Here is a 22,833-nt window from a genome sequence, read left to right as displayed (position 1 = left end):
CAATTTCACCACACAATAAGCGGTGTGCTCTCAAAAACAGTACAGCGGAGCGCGGTCGCCCCGCAGCCACGGCGTCTGTTATCAAAACAGAGTCTCTTACGAGCGCTTATTTACAGCACAGCTGTCTGCACACCCTGTGAACTGTAGCAATCAGACAGACGAGGCCACTGGACGCAGATGTAAATCACATGGAAATTTAAACTAGGTCACTTTCCTGATGAGTCCTGGCAGTAAAAAAAAAGAAAAAAATACTTTGTGAACCTGAAAGAACAGAATGCTCACTTTCAGCTCATCAGACAGACAAGAGATAATTTCATATTATTCGGTCAACACTTCTTGGGTATTCCAATAAATCATGGTGCGTAATATAGCAGCGTTTTATCACGTCGGTGAGGTAAGACTCTTTGATGCGACACGAAATAGCAGGAAACATCCCTATAACTAGGGATGCTCGATATTGGCTTTTTTACCGATACCGATATACCGATATTGTCCAACTCTTAATTTCCGATACCGATATCAACCGATACCGATATATGCAGGGTTTCCCCCCTCAAAAAACTTAATAATTTCAGGTAATTAACATTACATATCTCTTGTTGTGGAATTAACACAACATTATGCATACTTTTGACAATAAATAAAATCTGAATTTGTTCTTACTTGCTTGCCTGGGTAAATAAAGGTTATAGAAATGTTAAAAAAATAAAATATATATATATTTTTTTGAAAACATATATTTTTCGATATCACATTTTAATGCCAATATCGGCTGATAATATCGGTAGGCCGATAATATCGGACATCCCTACCTATAACACATCCTAACATTTTCTTAATGTCTCAGACGTGGCATTGAGGAGTTGGTCGTATCACCACAGTGGGTTGAGAAGACTCATTCAACTTCCACTTAGTCCACGAATCAGAGATAAAAAGCCTCAAGGACTCAGACCTATTCACAATTGTTTACTATGAACCACTCTTGAAAAAGAACTTCATGCTCGCCAAGTGTCGACAGCAGGCCTACACAGATGATGAGGCTGAAGTTATCCAAGGCTGAGTGTTTTAAAAACAATTTAAATATATAAATAAAGAGTTAGAGATCTCAGGCATTAGGTTGAGCCTCCTTCAGGCTGGTTCTGATGTGGCGCTCATTGTTCTCCCCTGGCCTGATTTCCCCTCATAACAGCAGCCCTACAGGTCAACCCGGACCCCAGCATCAAGTAAGAGGATGACATCACCCACTTAAGCTCTCTAAAAGGGAGTGTGGAGCTAGCTTAAATATGTCCGCGCTTTCTAAAAGGTGTGTAGAGCTAGCTTAAATATTCTGCCTTTAAATCCCTCTTTATCTCAAGACACCTACTGTACACCTGCCACACCCACACGCAAACATACACAAACACCTATCTGTTGTCACCAAAAACACTTGCAAGTATTTACCATTGTCCCAATACAGGTCACCGACCGGTTTCAAGTTAAGCAGCATGTTTATATTATGGCACATGATCAAAACAGCCTTAGACCTAGTTGTTACTGACTTGGGCTACAGTTTTTCTACTCAAGTTGACCTTTTGAGGCATCAGTTTTCTGCACATGACAAACAGTGGCGGATTTCCTACATGGATGCTGGTGTTTTTCACCACTGCCTTTAGCTTTGTTCTCAAGGAATTAGTGTGCCGTGCTGCATGTGCAGTGTGCACCACTGCATGCAGAGTCAGTGGAGGCAGATAAACAGAGAGACTGACAGCGTGTGATCAGGTGGTCTGCAGATAGACAGAAGGACTGACAGTGACAGCGTGTGATCAGGTGGTCTGCTGGGCTCCTGTAATTAAACAGCCTCAGCCAAACCCAGCCAGGCATGACCGGCAAATTAACATGCAGCAGCTCTCACACTCTATCCCACAGATCTGCTCACTGAGCAGAAACCCACACAGAGCCACTCTGGAAATAGCCTACACCGCAGATTGCCCTTTCAAGACCAGCACCACCAATTCCACAAGTTTCGAAAGACTAATAAATACACAAAACATGGAATTCTACCCACATTGCAAAAGACTTGAGTAAAGCAGAACTATGCAGACTTATGATGATGGGGGTGTTGTGTAAAACACAGGGCAGAGCATTTCTCTAGATTTCAAAGTGTTCCTGAGATGCACATGGAGTCAGGAACTATCTATATATTTTAGTCATCCTACTCAAAAGATAGGTTAGACCAAGCAGTTAGCCTCACCTGGAAAAAGGTTAGCTTTGCTTGCTATTGTTTTTTTTAAATGCTGCAATTTCACGTCACGTGGTTTTACAACTGCACAAACCACTGTGAGGCTGTGAGCAGAAAAAAATAAAATAAAAAGGCCACTTCTACCTCTCTCAATCCCAGCTGTCCATGGCAGCCCATCACTCATCAGTTCTTCCTGTCCACACAGGAACCAGCAGCACCAAGAGGAAATCCTTCCCTAGCTGAAAGCCCAGGGAGGAGGGAGGTAGCCGAGGACAGCAACATGGAGGCCCTGCTATCAGGTGCTGGACAAACAGGCCTGCCTTATCTTTAACGGCACATAAGCATAAAAAATACACAGGAGGAGAACACAGTCTGCCTCGACTCAATGTTGACCTCTAAGCTTGGCTGTACTAGTCTCGACATTGAAATCGTGCCACGGTAACAAGAGAGGAACGATGGTAGGAACTTTGGGGGAGGAAACTGGCGGATGCATTAATTCACCAGACACTCATTGTTCTACCACCCACACTAAATATTGGAAATGTAAATGGTCTGATTGTTTACCTACAAGCGTGTCTCGTTGAATAGACAAGCTAACCAACAACAGGCAAAATGTATCAGCATTTAGCTGGTGTTTAGTTCCCTCCCAGCTGGACTTCCCCAATGTTAACCGAGACTGAATTGTAATATATTGAATCGACGTCGATATGGCAATAGAAAAGAACACAATAACCAAATACTGTTTTATTTATTTTTATATATATAATTCAAGACAAATGAAAAAAAGTAAGATTGAAAAAAGTCTGGCAGAAGTGCTTAACTCACACAGAAATACTTGGTCTATATAGGCCAATACAAGGAGATTGGTCATAACTGGTCATAACTGTAATATCAATAGCATAATACCATAGGTTTACACTTAGGCTACATGCTTCCCCACCAAATACTTCTGAAGGTTTTAAACTACATGACAAGGACTCTCCAACGTAAGACAATACATACAAAAAATTATATTAAGCCCACTATATAGCGCAATGACACTATCTGCTAAATTAACAGCAATGATATTTTGTCCATGTTGTTCAGATACATTAACTCAAAGTCCTACACCACTCTGTACTAGGACCTGAGCAGTGAGAGGGGACTGCAGAGAGTAGGCCAACTGTGAAATACAAAGACTGCAAGTCAAAGTTCAACTGCATGCTGAAAGGCAACATTCTCTGCTATGTCTTCCATGGCTGCATTGTCGACCTGAGGGTATCAGGTTTGCTACTGTTACATGGATATGACTAGACACGTGTGGTAGTTCGTTCCACTGCAAAATAAACAGAGGCTCATGCGCAGCTGACACTGTATCTGCCCAGGATTATCATTAAAGAGTGTTTTAGACCTAGGCCTAAATGGCATAGCCTAAAAGGTAGAGTTAAAGGAACACGCCAACATTATTGGAAATGCGCTTCCCGTCTAATACAGAGTCAGACCGTGGACGAGAAGATAGATACCAATTTTCTCTTTGTGCGTTCAGTAAAAAGCTATCCGTAGAAAGCTAGCCTAGCTTAGAACGCACAGGGAGGACATTTGTATCTTCTTGTTGTATGACTCGAGAAGACGGTAAGCGCATCTCACATAATGTTGGCGTGTTTCTTTAAGACGTAGGTGTAGAGTAACTCATGTTCTTTTTTACTTGAGTGAACATTTACCAATTTTTTTTGCAAAAGTCTGGTCTTACATGTCATGTATATATATATTCTTTTTAGTACCCTCCAATCTAGATTATGATACAAAGAGGCCTCTATTGTGGTGGAATGTGTCTGGTATGCATGCTATCCCAAAAAGTGTCTACAATTTGTTTTGCTTTTTGCACCTGGTGATGTTGTCAACTCTAATAAAAAATAGATAAGCATGTGATATTATTATCTCTCAAAAGATGCCATCTACCTTCAACTGGACCGGAAGAAACCTTTGTGAAGGAGACCAAAGTATTCTTGACTCACTGGAGTAGAGAATTCCACTAAGCTAAACAGACTCTTTTAGAATACCATTCACTGGATAAGGGAGAAGACACAATTGCAAGTCTCTTAGCGTCAGCCCATGGATGAACGAGGAGGTTGTGAAAAGGTTAGCTACAGATTGAAGTCTGCCCTACAGAACTGAGTCTGGGGAAGGGTACAGTACAGTGGATTGTAAATAGCTTCCTCTCAATAAAAGCTAAACCCTGGCATGGAGCACAGGTCAGCTGGCTTCATACAGCAGATAATACTCGAACATTATTTGTTTGATTACTGAAAAAAGGTAGAGCCACTTACACATTCGATTTATGATTTGGTAAATCATGGGACTTCCTTATTTGACAAAGGCAACAGTAATAGCACGTGAGCATTTGATTTTGTGCCAAAGGTTAACTGAGTGTAAGACCGAAGTCATGTGTGTTACAGAGTTCAAATATATACCATTGAACAGGTCTGCAAGGTGCAGTAACTAACACACAGTGCACTACAGTGATGATGCTCAGAGCTAGAGGACCCGTGGTTCGATGAATGGAACTCGAGCATCATCCCATCTCACAACAAGCACCAAGAACTATGCAAATCCAATAACCTACAACAAGTTGTGTGGTCTGGTTGTTATGGACATAATTGATGGGGGGACTGCTATCTTGGCAAAGGAAAATAACGTTAGCTCGCGTTTTGTTAGCCGGCTAGCGTTAATTGGCTAACCGAGAATAATAATAACGTTAGCTAAGCTGGCTGTCATGTCTGTCTTATCAGTGAGAGGTGCTTCGTTTCATCACGACATTCCCTGTTGAACACAGTGTTAACTGCTACATGCATTGCAAGGGAACGAGCCAGTGTTACCTATTTAATAAGCTAACTAGCCCACAGGGCTCTGCAGTGACAGCCAGCCAGGCTAACGTTAGCTGATGCCACCAGGCTAGCTAAGCTAAGCTCGACGCTGCAGCATCGCACGGCTCGGTGACACTTCACTCACCTAACAGCGACCGGAGGTGCTTCAGTCGCGTCAATACATCCTTCTTTGGGTCCAGAACTTTCTGTGTAGATTTCTTGACGTCTCCATGGCCCCTTCGGGTGAACATTCCGCTGTAAAATGCAATCGTGGAATCTGAAATTACCTCTTTTTTTTACCATACAATAATAAGCCTCCTGTGTCTGTGTGTGTGACAGTGTCACTTTCCTCACCACCACTCAATGCTTGCTCGGTAAACATACGTTCTGCGCCGCTAGTGTGTCTCCTCCTGGTTCTCCTGTGGGGGTGTCACTGTGTGTAAACACGGAAGCAGGGAGAGGGAGGGATGGCCAGGCGACGAAGACGCCCCCTTGTTTACAATAATTATTACAAGGTGGATGGTTGTCTGTTTTTTGTCTTTCTTTCTGCCTTCCTTGGACGGGCTTATGATGAATTGAAAATGGGGGACCCTGATGTAAACCAGACGAAAGTCTTTCTCTGGTCTGCATCCCCTTAACAATTGTATGTATTGAGCTGTACTGTACTGTACCCATTCTGCAATCTGTTAATAAAATTTGCAATCAATCAATCAATCAATTAATTTCCAACCAAATTAAAACACCAATCCACCTGCCACTCCATGAAACGAATGGTCTTTAATTATAATTGGCTGAGGCTGTTTCCCCCCCCCCCCCCCAACATTTATTATACAATCCAAGATGAGAACAGAAAAAAATGCATTCACATGAACATAGTTTTAGATAAACAAACAAAAAAAGACTGTTACGTCCTGAAGTGGAAGCTCTGGATTTAGGTGTCAGGTTCTCCTATTTTACCGGGTGGAAATAGTGTAGCCTACAAGGTGCACTACATCTCCATGTCAATGGCACTACATGTCAATATTCCAATGTACAGTGTACAGTGTCCCCCCCCCCCCCCCCCCCCCCCCCCACACACACACACCTCCAATGTACAGTCCCCCCCCACCTCCTCCAATGTATAGTTTCTACGTCAAATGTATATACTCTCTTTTCTGGACTCTTTTTGTATCACAAACAGTACTGTATTTGCAAATCTGGTATGTCATAAATGTATAGATGTAGCAGTACTGTCTATCTGTATGTATGTCGTGTGTGTCATATTTGATTAATTGAAAATGGGGGACCCTGATGTAAACAAGACGAAAGTCTTTCTCTGGTCTGCATCCCCTTAACAATTGTATGTATTGAGCTGTACTGTACTGTACCCATTCTGCAATCTGTTAATAACGTTTTCAATCAATCAATCCATACACTAGGCCTATCCAACCTGAACCCTCAAACAATGGATGATTGGATACGGGTACCGGTACAGGTAACAGCAGGTACTGTGGAACTTACTTCAAATGGGCTCCAGCATGTGGAGCGAAGACATGGGAAGAATAGCCTACTACTTGAGGCCTGTCTGAGATGAACCTGGTAATACACTGACTCCACAGTGCCATCTGGTGTTTGAAAATATTCCACAAGACAAACTTATTACTGGGCCTTTGCAGACAAGTCTTATCTTGACTATTGTTTTCATTCAGTTTCATTGCACAACTATGTATTCATATGTTGACGTTTATATACGCATGCATATTGTATGCATATCACTATAAGTCTGTGATTGGTATTGAGTCTTTATACACCAACATCTACATAAAAGGAGGGACGAGCGCGGCAGAGTTTTTTCCTCAATATTCAAGATCAAAGCTTCTCTAAATGGAGTTATTTTAGCACAGTGTGCATTTTAGAGCTCATTGAGACTGTTCTGACTATTAGCTACTTCATGTTTGACAATGACCTTTGTCTACAGGTGTCAGAATCAGAAAGGTCTTTATTGCCAAGTAGTTTTCACATACAAGGAAATTGATTTGATCGTTTTCGGTGCGACATTAATGGACAGATAATAAAATAAAAATGTGGAATAAAATAAAATATGAACTAAATTAAGATAGAAGCACAATATAATATAATTATGAGGCGTCAAGATGTCCCTCGCAGGTTCGCTTCATCGTATGTTGGACCGTTCGAGCAGGAGATCGTACTCAACCGCTGTAAGAACCCTTTCCTACAAGACATTTCTACATACATATGGGTCATAGATGACATCTTATTCATAGACCTCCACTGAGGACATACTTAAGATAGTTTTATGTCATAAACACCCAGAATGCACATATGAGATTCACTTCGGCCTGTGGCCTTTAAACTTAGCACAATCAGAGTGCTTGAACAACACCAGGACAGTCAGGACTAAAACATCTGATAACAGGACCACCTGTGCTATTCAACACCCACCTCTGGCCAAATGACCACTATCATCAAGAAACACTGGCATGTTGTTGGCTACAGTCCCTGCCCTCAAAGGACACCTGGACAATCCACCACGGATTGTTTACAAAAGACCCCCAAACTCCCTCCCAGCGCCACCTAAATTTCTAAACCCTGAGGAACCGGGCAAGTACAAATGTGTAAACTGTCAACAATGTAACTGTACTTGCAAAACAAAGCCATTCTATCACCCACACACACACAGGGAAATAATTCGCTGTTAAAGGAATCGTGATATTCATGCTCAAATGCCCCTGTGGGCTCGCTTACACAGGTAAAACTTCCATACCCCTCCAAAATAGAATCTCAGAACACATATGTTCTACCAGAAACCATGATAAAAAAAATTGCTGCATGTTTCTCTATGTCACACAAGTGATTCATTACATGTGATGGTATCATGTGTATATTTAAGATGATGTGATGCACTTTAGTCTGATGAAGAGATGGTATCGTGCATCATCACTTTAGTCTGATGCAGAGATGGCATCGTGCATCATCACATTAGTCTGATGCAGAGATGGCATCGTGCATCATCACATTAGTCTGATGAAGAGATGGCATCGTGCATCATCACTTTGGTCTGATGAAGAGATGGCATCGTGCATCATCACTTGGGTCTGATGAAGAGATGGCATCGTGCATCATCACTTTGGTCTGATGAAGAGATGGCATCGTGCATCATCACATTAGTCTGATGAATGACTTTATTTAACAATATAAAAAATAAACATGTGACAGAAAAGCACAGTCAGGATATACTGCCAAGGATGAAACACAAAAAAGCTCAGAGCTTATTTCCATTGTGGTCCTTCAAGTTTCAAGTTTCTTTAATAGTTGTCATACAGAATACTTTCATACAAAATGCTTCTTACTGTTACGCTCCAGAGACTGTGCTAGACAAGATAGTATCAAATAACATAGTATAGCATGTAATTTAGAAGAAGAAAATGAGGTCACAGTGTTCGGTATAGACATATGTACAATGTTCTGAGTTACCATATAATATACAATACTATGCAGTGTACTAATGTACAGTACTATATAGTGCAAAGCAGAAATGGGATGATGTCCTTGTAGGGGAGTGTGATGCTTATACATGCATCATACAAAACATGACATCACAACACATCACATTTAACATTTATATACATAACATGCAATGGTGCCTTAAGCTAAGTGTCTAGGTTAAGTATAGTCCCTTTTGAGCCATGTCTTCAGGCTGGACTTGAATCTAACGGCATTGTCTACAATTTGCAGGTCACTGGGCAGACTGTTCCAATAGATAGCTGCTGAATACAGAAATGACTCTTTCCCCATACAGCTCCTGAATCTGACTGGCACCGTGCATCATCACTTTAGTCACTTCACTTTGATGAAGAGCAGGTGTGCTCGAAACGTCACCTTGGTGCAATAAAGACATGGGCTTTGGATCCCTGCAGTGGGCAAGCTGTTTCTTTGTTTATAAGTCTGTACGTTTACTTATATAATAAATTGGGACTTTTAATTGAAGTGTGTTTATTAGACTATAATACATGGTATATAATGTACATACATACATATATACTTAAGGGGAGACTGGAGGCAGTTCTAGATATCTGCTTATGCTCCCATTTCTGTGGTTATTTCAGAATCAGTGTGTAGCTGTCTTTCTGATAACCTCCCATCAATGGGACAAAATAATAAGAGGCTTACAAGGCTGACTGAGCTCTCTTTTAAGAAATTAGCTAGCCACGCACATCCTAAAAAGTCAGTTTAGTAGGCTATACTTCTCTACTCTGCCCATATCTGTCCCACAATAAATAATAATGATGTTGCAGTTTGTCTCAAAGTCGACCTAACATCCTGGATTGACACAAAACATGGAGGGATGCATGAATAAAACACAAGCGTGTGAATGCACGCACACACACATGCATTGCACACACGTGCACACACACACACACACACACACACACACACACAGAGGGTTATTTTTGGTGCTTTGTCATCAGTCTTAATTGATTTTAATCAGCATTCCGTCTTGGCAAAGCTCCTCTGTTCTTGATGGTGGCAGGTTATTGCACAGTATCCTACATTGTTTTATAGACAATAACAACAAGTAGGACCAAATGCTTACATCATTTTGTCTCCAGGTAATCTTTCTGGAGTCTAGTCTGCTGCTTTCCTTTCTTCAGTGAAGACAGGGTCTTCTACTCTGCTTATGAGTCATACTGCCCATATCTGTCCCACAATAAATAATAATGTTGCCTCAAAGTCCACCTAACATCCTGGGTCAGTTACACTAGAAATAGTTAATTGTATCAATTAGGACAGCATGCTGTGTTGTTGATTCTTAACACAATGTAATTATATTGTAATGAATTACAAATAATAGATTAAAGTGCGCATTTTAACATCTCTCATGAATGGAAGAAGCATGTTTTGCATCTCAACAACGTGTTTCACCAATAGATTACGTACCAATGAAGAACGTCTGTTTTTATCTGCGTAGCATATCACTTTATTTTTGCACAAGACAGAAACAAGGAGATCAAGATACCCTTCACATTTTAATATAACTCCTTTAGAAATGTGCCCCGACAACAACTGAACCAACTTTGTGTTACATTACAGTACAAATACAAGGCTAGCATACAGAATAGAAATAATGTTCCAACGATCTACAACCCCTGGAACCATATAACTTATAACAACTCCTATGCTTGGAATCACCACTACCCAGACAGTACTTTACTTTTAGCTCAGTACGTTTGATGAATCTTAGCCCCATGTTACAACTATCCCCAGTTTCCCCCACCCCTCATTGAAAAGAACAGACATAGAGAGCCATAGATAGCGGCCATTGGCATAGTTTGATAAACCTGGTGATCTTTACCCTTCCCAGAGCCATCTATGGCTCTGACCCTTCCCAGTATGGACATATAGATTATAATGGTATTCGGGACCCAGGCCAAGCTGGCACATTTAAAAAGAGCAAAGCCCTGTTGCTTGTTTAAGCTCCTGCCACTCAAGCCCTGTAACCCTGAGGCCTTTACGGCCCAATAAAAGGGGATGTTTTCAAAGAGGAGAGTTCTCCTCCAGTTCAAGAAAACTTTTAGATTATGCTAAATTAAACAGAGCTGATGACTTTAATGGGTTTTCAAAACAAATCTACAGGGAGTGAATTCCATCACGGGGATGAAGAAAAAGGGGAGAGTTAATGTTCTGAGAGGAATCTTAACTTCTGAGAAATTGGATTAGATTCATTAATCAAACCCAATAAATTGACCTTCCGTGCAATCTCGCACTCTCAATTCTGTGGATCCATCCATCTTACTTTGGAGGCAATTAATCTTTGAGGCCAAGTCCAGGGAAAGTGTTTCACACTGGAACACGTCCTCCCATGGAGTATTGAGGGTAATAGAAGTGAATAGTGCTGATGTGAATTTATACTATATTTATATCTACTAAGATGCACAGGGGTTTGAACAGAGGAGGACTGAATTATGTCTACAAATACAAAATAGTTTATAAATACATTTAATTTAATATCGGATTAGATACATTTGGATTATGTTACTGTATATGTTACTAATAATAACCCAATAGCATACACTGTTATGTGACAAATATGATCAGAATTACCAGGAGGTGGCGCCTTAAACACATGATCTTTCAAACTGAGATGACAGCCCTTTGGACCAGTCAGTGCTGCAAATGTTGACGGTTTTTCAGTTTGTCGGCTTGAAGGAATAAGAGGAAGGACCAATTTATAAACAACCGTGTGCTCACTGAGAAGTGTCCGAACGCCGGGCCCCTCGGCATAGAAAATGCTCTCGACATGCTCTCTTTACACGAGGAACAGGAATGAGATAATCTGGTGACAGTGTGTAGGAGAAGAGCAGGAGAAAGTACAATTATTATTATTATTATTTCTCCTCAACAAGGCAGTCGTGGAATAGTGTAGGTCGACCGTCGTACGTACAGTATATTCACAGAATGAAACACACTCCCAAGAAGGTCATCACGTGTGTCGGCCTCTTTATTCTCAACAGAGACAAGGCCGTATTTTATTTTAATCGCATAGCCACGTCACAGCGCCGGTTCTGAGACCATTTATTCTCTCTCTCTCTCTCTCTCTCTCTCTCTCTCTCTCTCTCTCTCTCTCTCTCTCTACCTCTCTCTCTCTCTCTCTTCTTCACAATGGACGTGTTGAATGATAGAGGAGGGAGGATGGACGCTGGTGAGAGTGAAGGCCTGAGAGAGGGAGTAAAAGAGGAGTGAAATCATGCGTTGGCCTGTAGTTTGGTGTGAGACTCATTATCTGAAGTGGTCCATTCTGAGAAAAGAGGAGGTTGCCTGTTACAACAGATGTTGATGACACAAAACAGGGTTGTTTGGAAGGATGCATGAATAAAACACAAGCGTGCACGCACGCACACACGTACATGCACACACAGACACACAGACACACACACAGGCGCACACACGTGTACACACACACACACACACACACACACACACACACACACACACACACACACACACACACACACACACACACACACACACAGAGGGTTATTGTTGGTGCTTTGTCATCAGTCTTAATTGATTTTAATCAGCATTCCGTCTTGGCAAAGCTCCTCTGTTCTTGATGGTGGCAGGTTTTTGCACAGTATCCTACATTGTTTTATAGACAATAACAGTAGGACCAAATGCTTACAAATGGTTACAGAATTTTGTCTCCAGGTAATTTGTAAACTAGACTAGCAGTCTAGTCTGCTGCTTTTCTTTTCTTCAGTGAAGACAGGGTGTAAAGCACAATTGAACAATTAAAGCACTAACTGAGATTGTTTGTCTCAAAATGGAATTTCCACCATCTAAAACAATATTTATGTTTTCTTCTCCATCCTGGCCTAGAATTCCCGGACATGAAATAAATGGCCTTGTGACCAAAAGGTGGCGCTGTAGCCTCACAGATGTTTCACAGCCGCCAGGGCTGAATCCTATCCAGGGTTTGAAAAGCACTTGTCAGCTCTAAATTGTTCTTATAAAGAGCTTGGAAATACTTGACTTTTCTCCTTGTGTGGTTATGGATTTCCTTTTTGTACAATTAAGTGCCATTAAAAGCTAATGTATCCTATTAAACCACATTAACGTGTTGGGGTGGACGGTGGCACAATCACCCAGCCACATATTGTGAATAGGAGCAGAGTGCCGCTCTTTCCGAGCATTTTTTGAAATCCATATTGGGCCCATTCAGAAACTTCAGGATGAAAAGATCAGAGGGACTCGTCCAATAGACAGGAAGACGTCCTCGCTGTGAGAGAGACCACCCACCACTACTTCAGATTGATGAGCCACGGAGCAGTGTGATGGGGCTGAGATCATATGCACAAGCTATGCATGAATAGGACACTACAAGAATTCCTGATTGTGTGTTGAATGCTCGCCGAGTGAGAGAAGAGGATATCCACTGTTGGGATTTGAATTAGCAAACGATGGTTACTGTGTCAATGCATATTCTGTGTTATTTTTATTTACGATAATGATTTATGTCTTGTTGACATGAAATGAGTCCTATTTCTTTTTAAATCACAGGGCTTTGGTTTTTCCTCAATATATTCCTCACAGTGGGGTAGCGCCCATTTTATTGTGTAGAGACTATTGCGAATCATTTGTTTTTGTTTTTTAGCAATCAATTACTAAAAATAATAATATCTAAACCTCAGTGACATCATTGAAACAATATTTGATTCACTTGACCAGTGAGTGGAACTAGGCTGTGTTGTGTGTGTGTGTGTGTGTGTGTGTGTGTGTGTGTGTGTGTGTGTGTGTGTGTGTGTGTGTGTGTGTGTGTGTGTGTGTACGTGTGTGTGTGTGTGTACGTGTGTGTGTGTGTGTGTGTGTGTGTGTGTGTGTGTGTGTGTGTGTGTGTGTGTGTGTGTGTGTGTGGTGGGAGGGGGGGCTGACGGACATTACAGTGATTAGGGCACTTGATGAGCCTGTATTGAGGACAGAAAGGTCTACCCCACCAGGGGTCGTCACAGTGCCCTTGAGTACCAAGGTTATCTCTCAATTAAATGCATCATAATACTGCATGTTGTTTTTGCCTTTTTCAATACAAATGAGATAATTATATTAATTAGGCCTATCATTAATTTAAATATTGTTTAAAAAAAAAATTCTTTTACACACACAACCCTTATTTTCCACGAAAGGAAAACAAAAACATATTTGTCTCGGATCACTGTATGTGCTTGTGTATTAAATTCTTCATCAGGCTCCACGCGCTCGTGGCTATACCCTATCAGTAATCAAATACTGCATGTCGCTTAATATATGGATAGGAGCAATTTAACGAGTCTAGTGTTTGTAACGCACACTGTAGTTTGGAGCACATCTCCGTGGAGGGTAATGAGGGGGCCTTCCGGAGTAATTAAAAGAAGAGCATTATAAGGCAAGAGTTTCAAATAAGATACTTGTGGAAACATAGACAACACTTAATTAAACCTCTACTGACAGCATCTCCTCAGGTAATCTGCTGTGAAATTAATAAGCGGAGGAGAATTAAAGCAGTAACGTGGGCTAGGAAAGGCTACTTTTTTTAATTTTTTTTGCAGTATGCACGACAGGGGTGTCTATATTAAATGGGTGATCCTATGCCGAAAAAAATTGCTCCTCCGTTCTCCTTCTCGCCACAATCTGATTCCAATTTAACTTGCGGGCCTGACACTGTGGCGACGAGCGTAGGGACGTTTTAATTGAAACGCCCATGCTTTTAATTGGATTCTGTTAAGATGTAAAATTACCTTCCTGAATGGGAATCTTGTATCTTTTCCACCGCCGATCAGTTAAGGGGCTGAAATAATGCCTCCATTCATGCCCGCATCAAAGTCCAGAGGCAAGAGAACATTCTTGAATTTAAAGACAGAATCGGCCAATCTATGGCCTTGCATTTCAAAGACGGACATTTATCTGGGTGATGGATTGTAGTTTTAAACAGGGTAGTGCTTGAGAGACAGTGCCATACTTAAACGCGCTTCTCCAAGTCCCAGATGTAGGATTCCAGGCATCTGCTAGTGATTTTGTCAATATTTCCTCCATCTCAAACGTCATTTCTCCAATATCACTGTGTCAAACGCGAGCTAGTATTATATTTTTGACGGTATACACACTGCCATGATGTCATGTCATATACCCACACAGTCCCTCTGTCAATAACACCGCCGTGTCTTGCAGTCTGTGGCTATCCGTTGCTCGGTCACAGTGTGTGAACCTGGCATTCATGATATCATAGCTAACTTGATGGTGTCACCGGGGATCGTGTGTGGGTGGTTTGGGTTACGCTCTGCCTAACCTCCCTATAGACTGGAGATTTCACCGGTTCCCATTCAGAGTCCTGTGTCGCCCCTTTGCAGGAGCTACCGTATATGCAAAATGTCCCTGCACTACCAGCCGTGCCTCGTACACCTACATCCACAAACTCCATCAGATAAGCTTGGATCTCATCCCTCTCGCTGATTAGCTCGCTGGCAGGAATTAATGCCTGTGTCTGCAGTGGCCAAGTGCCCTCAGCTGCCCCGCCTGGGTTCTACCTGTGTGTGCTTGGACCGGCAGGTGCTTTGGCCCACTGTCAGGCGTGATACCGAAACCATTACTTATACATATCCGGTGCTCTGTGTTCAGAAAAAGGCCACGTTTTCTACCTCAGAAACATTGCACGTGGTACAGTAGATAGATGATACAAACTATAGGAAATAAGGCTTTTTTAATATTGTTATTTAACTTGTGCATTGGAAATTGTTTCACCGGACAGAGTGCATTCATTTGAGCTGTGAGAAAAGTTACTTTGTTGGCATTGTTCATGCAGGGCAGCATTGGGGCCATGTGCAAGCATGGCCCCAATGTGTGTGTGTGTGTGTGTGTGTGTGTGTGTGTGTGTGTGTTCCAGGAATGTGGGATCATTAGTAGGTTCTCAACCAAAAATCTCTTCTCAGTATATAGTGTGTGTGTGTGTGCGTGTTTGTTTATTTGTTTACTATGCTGCTCTCGGCGCTGGTGGAAGCCACAGGGGTGTGAAATAACAAGCGCCGGAGGATTCGGCTCTGCCCGGCAGCGAGTATGTGTAGTATTTTTCAGAGCAGTAAAAGATGTGTTTTTGTCCAACAGCTCGGTCCGTTTTCCATCCCCAGCGCAACTTTGTGTCCTGCCCTTCTATTCATCGCCTGCCTATTGCTTAAACCAGCCACACAATTAAACGTGGCCACTATACGTGGGTTCCCACGGGGCTAACTAGGTAATGTGTGTCTGCTTTCCTGCGCCTCATGTTTACCTCTCCTGTCGAGTGAAACCTGTTTTATCGCCGTTATCAATGGCTTCCGATGCTTCATTGCAAAGACAAACAGCCTTGTTGCTTTTCTGAGGGGGACAGACACGCCGACAGGAAATCAATGCCCGGTTTCCCATGAACGGCTAATTAGCCGGACACTTGTGGCCCTGCTGAAACACGGGGGGCCCCAATCTCTTCTTGTCTGTTGAGTCGATCAGGTAGAATGCATGGGAGACGCCTCCGCTGGAGATAAAGTGTCAGCAGGGTGACGAGTAAACACACACAAGTGACACTCAGGGTCTAGTAGGCCGCGCACCCATTATATGCTCTGGCATGCCTGATTTGGACTTTATCATCCATGTCACAGAGGCATTTTAGATTGAGGGGGCACTACGCTTATCAAGAACACCAATGCTCATCTCTCTCAGCACACGTGTTTAAAAAAATCCACATATCGATGGCTGAAACGCAAAACCTCCTATCTGCAAAACTTCAGATTTTCTGATCATTTTCTGCAGATAGAAACCTCCTATCTGCACAAATTCAGTCTGTCTGCAAGATATTTTCTAAAAGCCAAAGGCAGTGTATTGGGTATCCTTAAAATAATAGCATTCTACATAAAAACATAGTTTTTAAGTTTTTCTCAAAAAAGTGCAATTTTGCAGATAGGAGGTTTTGCATTTCAGCCATCGATATGTAACACAGGGCATCTGTGTTTTACAAAGACTTTAACAGGTTATAAAAGGATGTCTGTGAAAATCCAAGAACCATTTGGCAGAGGGACCTACAGTAGGTTGCGAATGGAATGATGAGGAATGGTCAAGAATACTGTCAGATTTGTGTGCATTTGCCCTGAATTTGGGCTGTTTTGTTTTTGTTTCAAGAATGGTGTCGTTGTGCATGTTTGAATTTTTTTAAACTTTTTAATTATCAAAAAATTCCACATTCCACGTGTAATAAGATATCATAATGAATGCGTTTGGATTTATGCTAAATACTCAGCAGAGTAGGAAATAGAGGAACGTTATTTTTGTGGGTTATTTCTTTTTTTTATGCCACTGAGCTATATATAAAACAGGGTCAGGGAACAAGTGCTGAATGTGGATTTTTAACCCTTTCACTACCACACTACAGAAGGTTAACCTTTCCCTACCACACTACAGAAGCCGTCTGTAGTGTGATAGTGAAAGGTTAACCTTCTGTAGTGTGGTAGTGAAAGGTTAACCTTCTGTAGTGTGGTTGTGAAAGGGTTAACCCTTTGTCGTGTGGTAGTGACAGGGTTAAACTTGAGTCATGCGCAGCAGGCCATTTTCTAAAATGACCCAGAGACTCAATTGGTCTCTCACTGGAAATTCTAAACATTCAATAAAAAAAAGGAAGAGGGAGAAGAAAAAAAACAGAAAATGTCCAAATCCCGTTCTATAACCTGTTAGAGTGACACTTGCGAATTTCGACAGTGGACAAGGTGGCAGTACAAACGCAGATAGACGTGGGGAGAATAAAAGGGCCTTCTCATGACAAACTTTCTGGAAATGTCAGCCTTTCATGCGGTTGAGAAGACCTATTTCATATCTATTACAGCAGGCATTCTGTGGCCGATATTTCAGATTTCAGTCCTCCCCGCGCCGTAAATCCTCTGCCAATCTTCCACCCTTAAGAATCTCTGCCAGCCCCCCCCCCGACACATTATTCCCTCTACCCCCACCCTCCACCCACCACCCCCCTGCCCCCCTTTTGATGTGACAGAACAAACCGCGACCTATTAGGATTAAGGCTTTGAAAAGATCTTTGAAGCTGCTCAAGGTTTCTTTAAACTGGGGCCTGACAATATGAGCTGTGTGGCAGCAGATGCTGAATAGAGTGATTGCTAGTCCTCCTCAGCGAGGTGTGCTATCGAACACACACACACACACACACATACACAACCACACACACATACACACACACAACCACACACACACGCACATACAAATGCCACGCTCACACAAGGTACTGCAGTTGTCTTCTACAGTAAACGTATTGTACTCACAAATATGTATTTTGTTCAATAATATTATTTTGCAGTGCTTTTTGCTCAGGATCGTCAGGGCTGAGTCGGCCCTGAGCCTCTGCTGTATCTGAACTGTTGATTGTCAGGGCTGAGTCGGCCCTGAGCCTCTGCTGTATCTGAACTGTTGATTGTCAGGGCTGAGTCGGCCCTGAGCCTCTGCTGTATCTGAACTGTTGATCGTCAGGGCTGAGTCTGCCCTGAGCCTCTGCTGTATCTGAACTGTTGATCGTCAGGGCTGAGTCTGCCCTGAGCCTCTGCTGTATCTGAACTGTTGATCGTCAGGGCTGAGTCGGCTCTGAGCCTCTGCTGTATCTGAACTGTTGATTGTCAGGGCTGAGTCGGCCCTGAGCCTCTGCTGTATCTGAACTGTTGATTGTCAGGGCTGAGTCGGCTCTGAGCCTCTGCTGTATCTGAACTGTTGATGCCGCGTCTGAACTGTGGCCCAGGATGAAAGAAAGCAAGACAATGCCTTGCATTTTTCCTCTAATGCTTTGTATGTCGTTCTGGGACACAGTGCTGTAAAAAAGCGCCAGAGTCACCAGGCGGCTGAGATGTGAAGGATGGGGGGTTGAACGCAGGAGGCTGTACTGAACGACTGCTGAAAGCCAACGTGGAAGAGGGAAGTCATAACCCACTTATGTGGGCTAACAATGTCTGTATGAGTGCATGTGAGTGAGGGAGTTTTGTGTCTCTCTCAAAAAACAACCTAATGGCATGCTGCGAGAGCCGCTTATCTGACGGGGAAATTGAGAGTTCAAGGTGTCTCTCTTTTCACAGCGCCGCTTCTCAAAAGCACAGAGGAATTTTTAATTTGAGCAATTTTTTCCTTTTCTTTCATTAGGACCTTCACATCAACGGTACATCTGATGATATTGAAATGATGGAATGCCATGGTGAACGCCAAGGAGAAAAGGAAGGGAAAATGAGAAGAAGAATGAAACACAAACAACATCCTGAAAGCGGCGCCTACTTATAATACGCTTCCGCCTCAGCCACACACGCCAGGCATGGGCGGAGTGCCATTGCTATGCATCTCTCGCGATCAAAGAGGCATTTTGCATTCTTTAATCTAATCACTGCGAATGTCCCTTATCGTTTCAACACACGCCACCGGGACAAACGTGATATCGGAATATTCAAACTGGAGAAGATTCCCGGAGTGATTTATCACAGTCGATTCCCATTTAGATATTCCCGGCGGTCTGTTTTGCGTGATGTCTCTGGGGGTTAAACAGTGGAAGACAGTGGGTGTAGATATAATACGCTGGTTTCTGCAGAGAAATTAAGCCATGGGGCACACGGGGTAAAGGCTCCTCAACACAGACAGAGAGAGAGACGAGGTCTCAGGGAGCTGCCAGCATACAGCACATATTGATCTGACATTGCATCTTATCTCTGTGACTCTAGATTAACATGCTCAACACTGTCTCTCTCTCTCTCCATCTCTCCATCTCTCTCTCTCTCCATCTCTCCCTCTCTCTCTCTCCCAGGCTTGAAGGCCTTTCTATATCCCTGAGTGGAAGAAGCTCTAATCTCCCCCATGAAGTAGCTGGAGCCTATCACTGGCAAAACGCACAGTCAGTCCTCGCCACAGCAAAGAGGCCGCTCGGAAATTAACCGGCTTAACCCCCCCCCACCACCCCTTCCCCATCTAAAGAATAACTTGAATGATAATCGGGTATGATCCTCTTCTGCTGATGCCGGCTTGTTGTTTTTGCTTTATAAAATATAGCGGAAAAAAATTAAGTGGTCTGTGAGATTGTTAGACTTTTCCCCTCTCTCTCTCTCTCTCTCTCTCTCTCTCTCTCTCTCTCTCGCTCTCTCTCTCTCTCTCTCTCTCTCTCTCCCCCCCCCCCCCTCCGGGTGGCATTATCATAATCCAGACAATTGGCTGTTGTTCCAGTATGTATTCCTCTTGTGGGAAAAATGGCTGGGAGTCAGATCCTCCAGGGTCTCATTTAATGTCCTGTCCAAAGGAGCAGCGGACGAGCTGCAGCCCTGATGACAAAAGAGCAGAAATCCCGGGCAGACAGAAGGACCAGCCTCGGGCTCCAGAGCTTTGACTTTGGCCAAACAAACGTTTGTTTTTCAAAGTGTTTTTTATAGTGGGGATGGATTAAGGCGGATATGGACCAAGCACCCCGCCCCCCCTCACACACACAGACACACACACACCACCACCACCCTTCCCCACCCCTGGACCTCTGAAACGGTGCATTGAGGAGAGAGGGGTCGCACCTGTTCGGGGCTAGCCCAGAGGAGCAGGATGATATTGAGCAGGGTGGGTATCTGAGTCAAAACAAAGCTGTCAGCCCCGGGCCTCATTCATCTTTGATGTTCATTGATGAGGAAACTGCTGGGGCCTCAACAGAGCATTGTTTCTTCTAAGTGGCGCCCATTGATAGCCAGAAAGCCACGTTTGTTTTTAGCCTCCGACGGGTGGAGCTCATCTTAAAAGGCTTAATGGTGCATTTAACCAGTCCAAAACACTGGTCTTTAGGAGCCCACCCTCGCGCCATTGGCTCGCGGACCGTCTTCCTCCTCCTCCCTAAATGGCTTATAAACAATAATAAAATGGTAATCACGTGTGAGCGGCCAGCACCGGCGGGGCATAGCTTGTATCGTTAAATCCCGGACTCTTACATGAGAAATGAAAGGTCTGCGGAGGAGGGTTGTTTGACTGCATCTGTTTCCTGGCCCACGCCGCACCTCTCCACTCTCCTTTGTCATAAACCCTGGATAGCCTTCATAAAGCCCGTTTCACATGCCATTGTTCGGCTAATCATATCCTCTCCAATAATTTCAGGATGTGACAAGATAAGATAGAGAATATTAATGCCTTATCGCCTCATCTCAAATTGTGGAAAAAAGTGTAGAGAAGGGGGGGACAGGGAAGCAGGAGGAAATGGAAATCAATTTGTACCGCTTCCATTTCCTACATTGGCTTGAAAAGAAAACAGTCATTTGCCATGTTATCTACCTCAAATCCTATTAGAATTAGGTTAATTTAGTGGCAACGATTTCAAAACCTCTTCATATCGGCCCCATCAGCTGTCTGAGTGCTCTCTGTTTGTAGGGTGTAACTGTTGAAAATTAATATCATTTCAGATACTGTATCTCACTGATACATCATCTTGGGTATTACTTGCACAATGCTGAACGTAGGAATATCAGATTAGTTAAAAAAGAAAAAAAGAAAAGAATGTAATATGCCCATGAGCCATGAGTGTGTTGCTCTGTAGATGTGAATTCCTCTTTCCAATTCAGGCGGCGGTTACACCTTTCGTTTCATTTTCGTTTCATTGTCATACGAGTTTCGCCGCGACGCGGCAGCCTCGAGTCACACTTTCGTTTTTGTCACCTGGGCACAGTGATGTAGTACACTGCCAAAGCAGTAGGTGGCAGTAGGTGGCGAACATGAAGGCAATTTCAACCAATCATAACTTGAATGTGCCAATACACTTCCTGGAAGCTCCAGCAAAGAAAATGTCAACAAGGCAGGCGCCTATGCCGCGCCACCATCTTGCCTATTTACTCAATGCAGCAATTCTTTTTCAGCAAAGCCTAATAAAAGTGCAATAAACAAAACGGATACATTCACTGTGTGTTCTGCCTGTCATTTGTTGATGAAACAAAACTAACATCAACACAAGTGACCACCAAGAGCGGATAGTTTAGTCTAAAAAAAGATCGGTAGCATTGTTAGCTGCATGCTAACGTCAATGGAATTTGCCATTATAACAGTATAGCATTGTGGCTAGAAGCTAACGTTAGCTCACGCTACTTAGCCAGCACCAAACTGATGATATCGGGAGCTATCAGTAGTTAGATAACATTAGAGACAACGCTGTGTGTATTAAACAAAGGTGAATAGATGACCATTTTATTTAATGCTTGTTAAGTTGAAAGAGGAGCTTTGAGCTAACAGGGTTTGATAGCTAACACTAGCTCATGTTATCCAGTGGCAGTGCCAATCGGTAATGCTAGCAGAATGAATGGATGTAAACTTTATTTAACATATTGCATATGGGTACAATACAATACGGCTCAATACAAACAATTGTTAAGGGAATGCAGACTGTTGTAGCTTGGACTGGGGTCCTTATAACAATAACTTGACAACACATAGTAGCTGCAGCTATTTGGTTTGGGACAGCTCTGCTGTCACCGGAAGGGCACGCAGATGGTATCTACTGCGCATGGGCGTTTTCGCAACAACGGCTCCGTGCTGACTACACGCTGTTGTCGGCGCGTTTTTTAGGGGTTCTCCAAAACGCAAACACAATTTAGCGTTTCAGCCGTATCCGCCCAAAAACGCCAAAAAACGCATTTCTGTGTAATAGGGACATCAAACGTATTCAAAAACGTATAAAAACGAGCCACAAAAACACTAGTCTAACCATGGCCTCAATGTCAGCGTACTTATCCATCAGATTCCATGTTAACTTGGCCATGTCCTTGTTTCTACATATTCACAAAAATATTCGATTGTATGTCTTGTAACGCCACTAGCTCCCCTTTGGAAAAAAAGGCAGATGTAATCCAAATGAATGGACCTATCTCAAGCCCGCCCTCTTTTCTTGATCCTCCAATCACAACCGTTGCTTCCCTCTGACAAACAAAAAGTGACCGTTGTGATTGGAGGATCAAGGAAGGATGGCAGGGTTTGAGATAGGTCAATTACTTTGAAATTCCTCCTCTCCTATAGTCTACATTCCTACAATACATGGTATATAACTATATATATATATATATATGCTATACACTCTCATGATCGTGATGAGCATCCTGTATTATTTTGTTATCATACTGTAAAGCCTTTCTCCTCAGACGCGCCGCTCCCTCCTGAAGAAGGATAGCGAGCTTGAGCTCCACGCTAATAATTTACCACGATAGTAGATCCTTAATTCATGAATATGAATGTGTCTTTCTC

General features: G+C 42.8%; 1 protein-coding gene across 4 annotated transcripts in view; it reads right to left on the bottom strand.

The window, feature by feature from the left end:
• The window catches only part of ralgapa2 (Ral GTPase activating protein catalytic subunit alpha 2), a 249,713-nt gene extending 244,308 nt beyond the window's left edge, over positions 1–5,405 (bottom strand). For all 4 annotated transcript variants that reach the window (XM_084310739.1, XM_084310741.1, XM_084310740.1 and 1 more), the window contains exon 1: positions 5,207–5,405. In XM_084310739.1, coding sequence (XP_084166865.1) covers positions 5,207–5,312 — 106 coding nt within the window. In that variant the 5' untranslated portion in view covers positions 5,313–5,405. The remainder of the gene's footprint in view (positions 1–5,206) is intronic.
• Between the last annotated feature and the right edge of the window lie 17,428 nt (positions 5,406–22,833).

This window comes from Notolepis coatsorum, assembly GCF_963971535.1.
Source record: "Notolepis coatsorum genome assembly, chromosome: 3".
Classification (NCBI taxonomy): Eukaryota; Metazoa; Chordata; class Actinopteri; order Aulopiformes; family Paralepididae; genus Notolepis; species Notolepis coatsorum.
The sequence above is the reverse complement of the archived record's forward strand: the minus strand, read 5'-3'. Positions and strand labels throughout refer to the sequence as shown.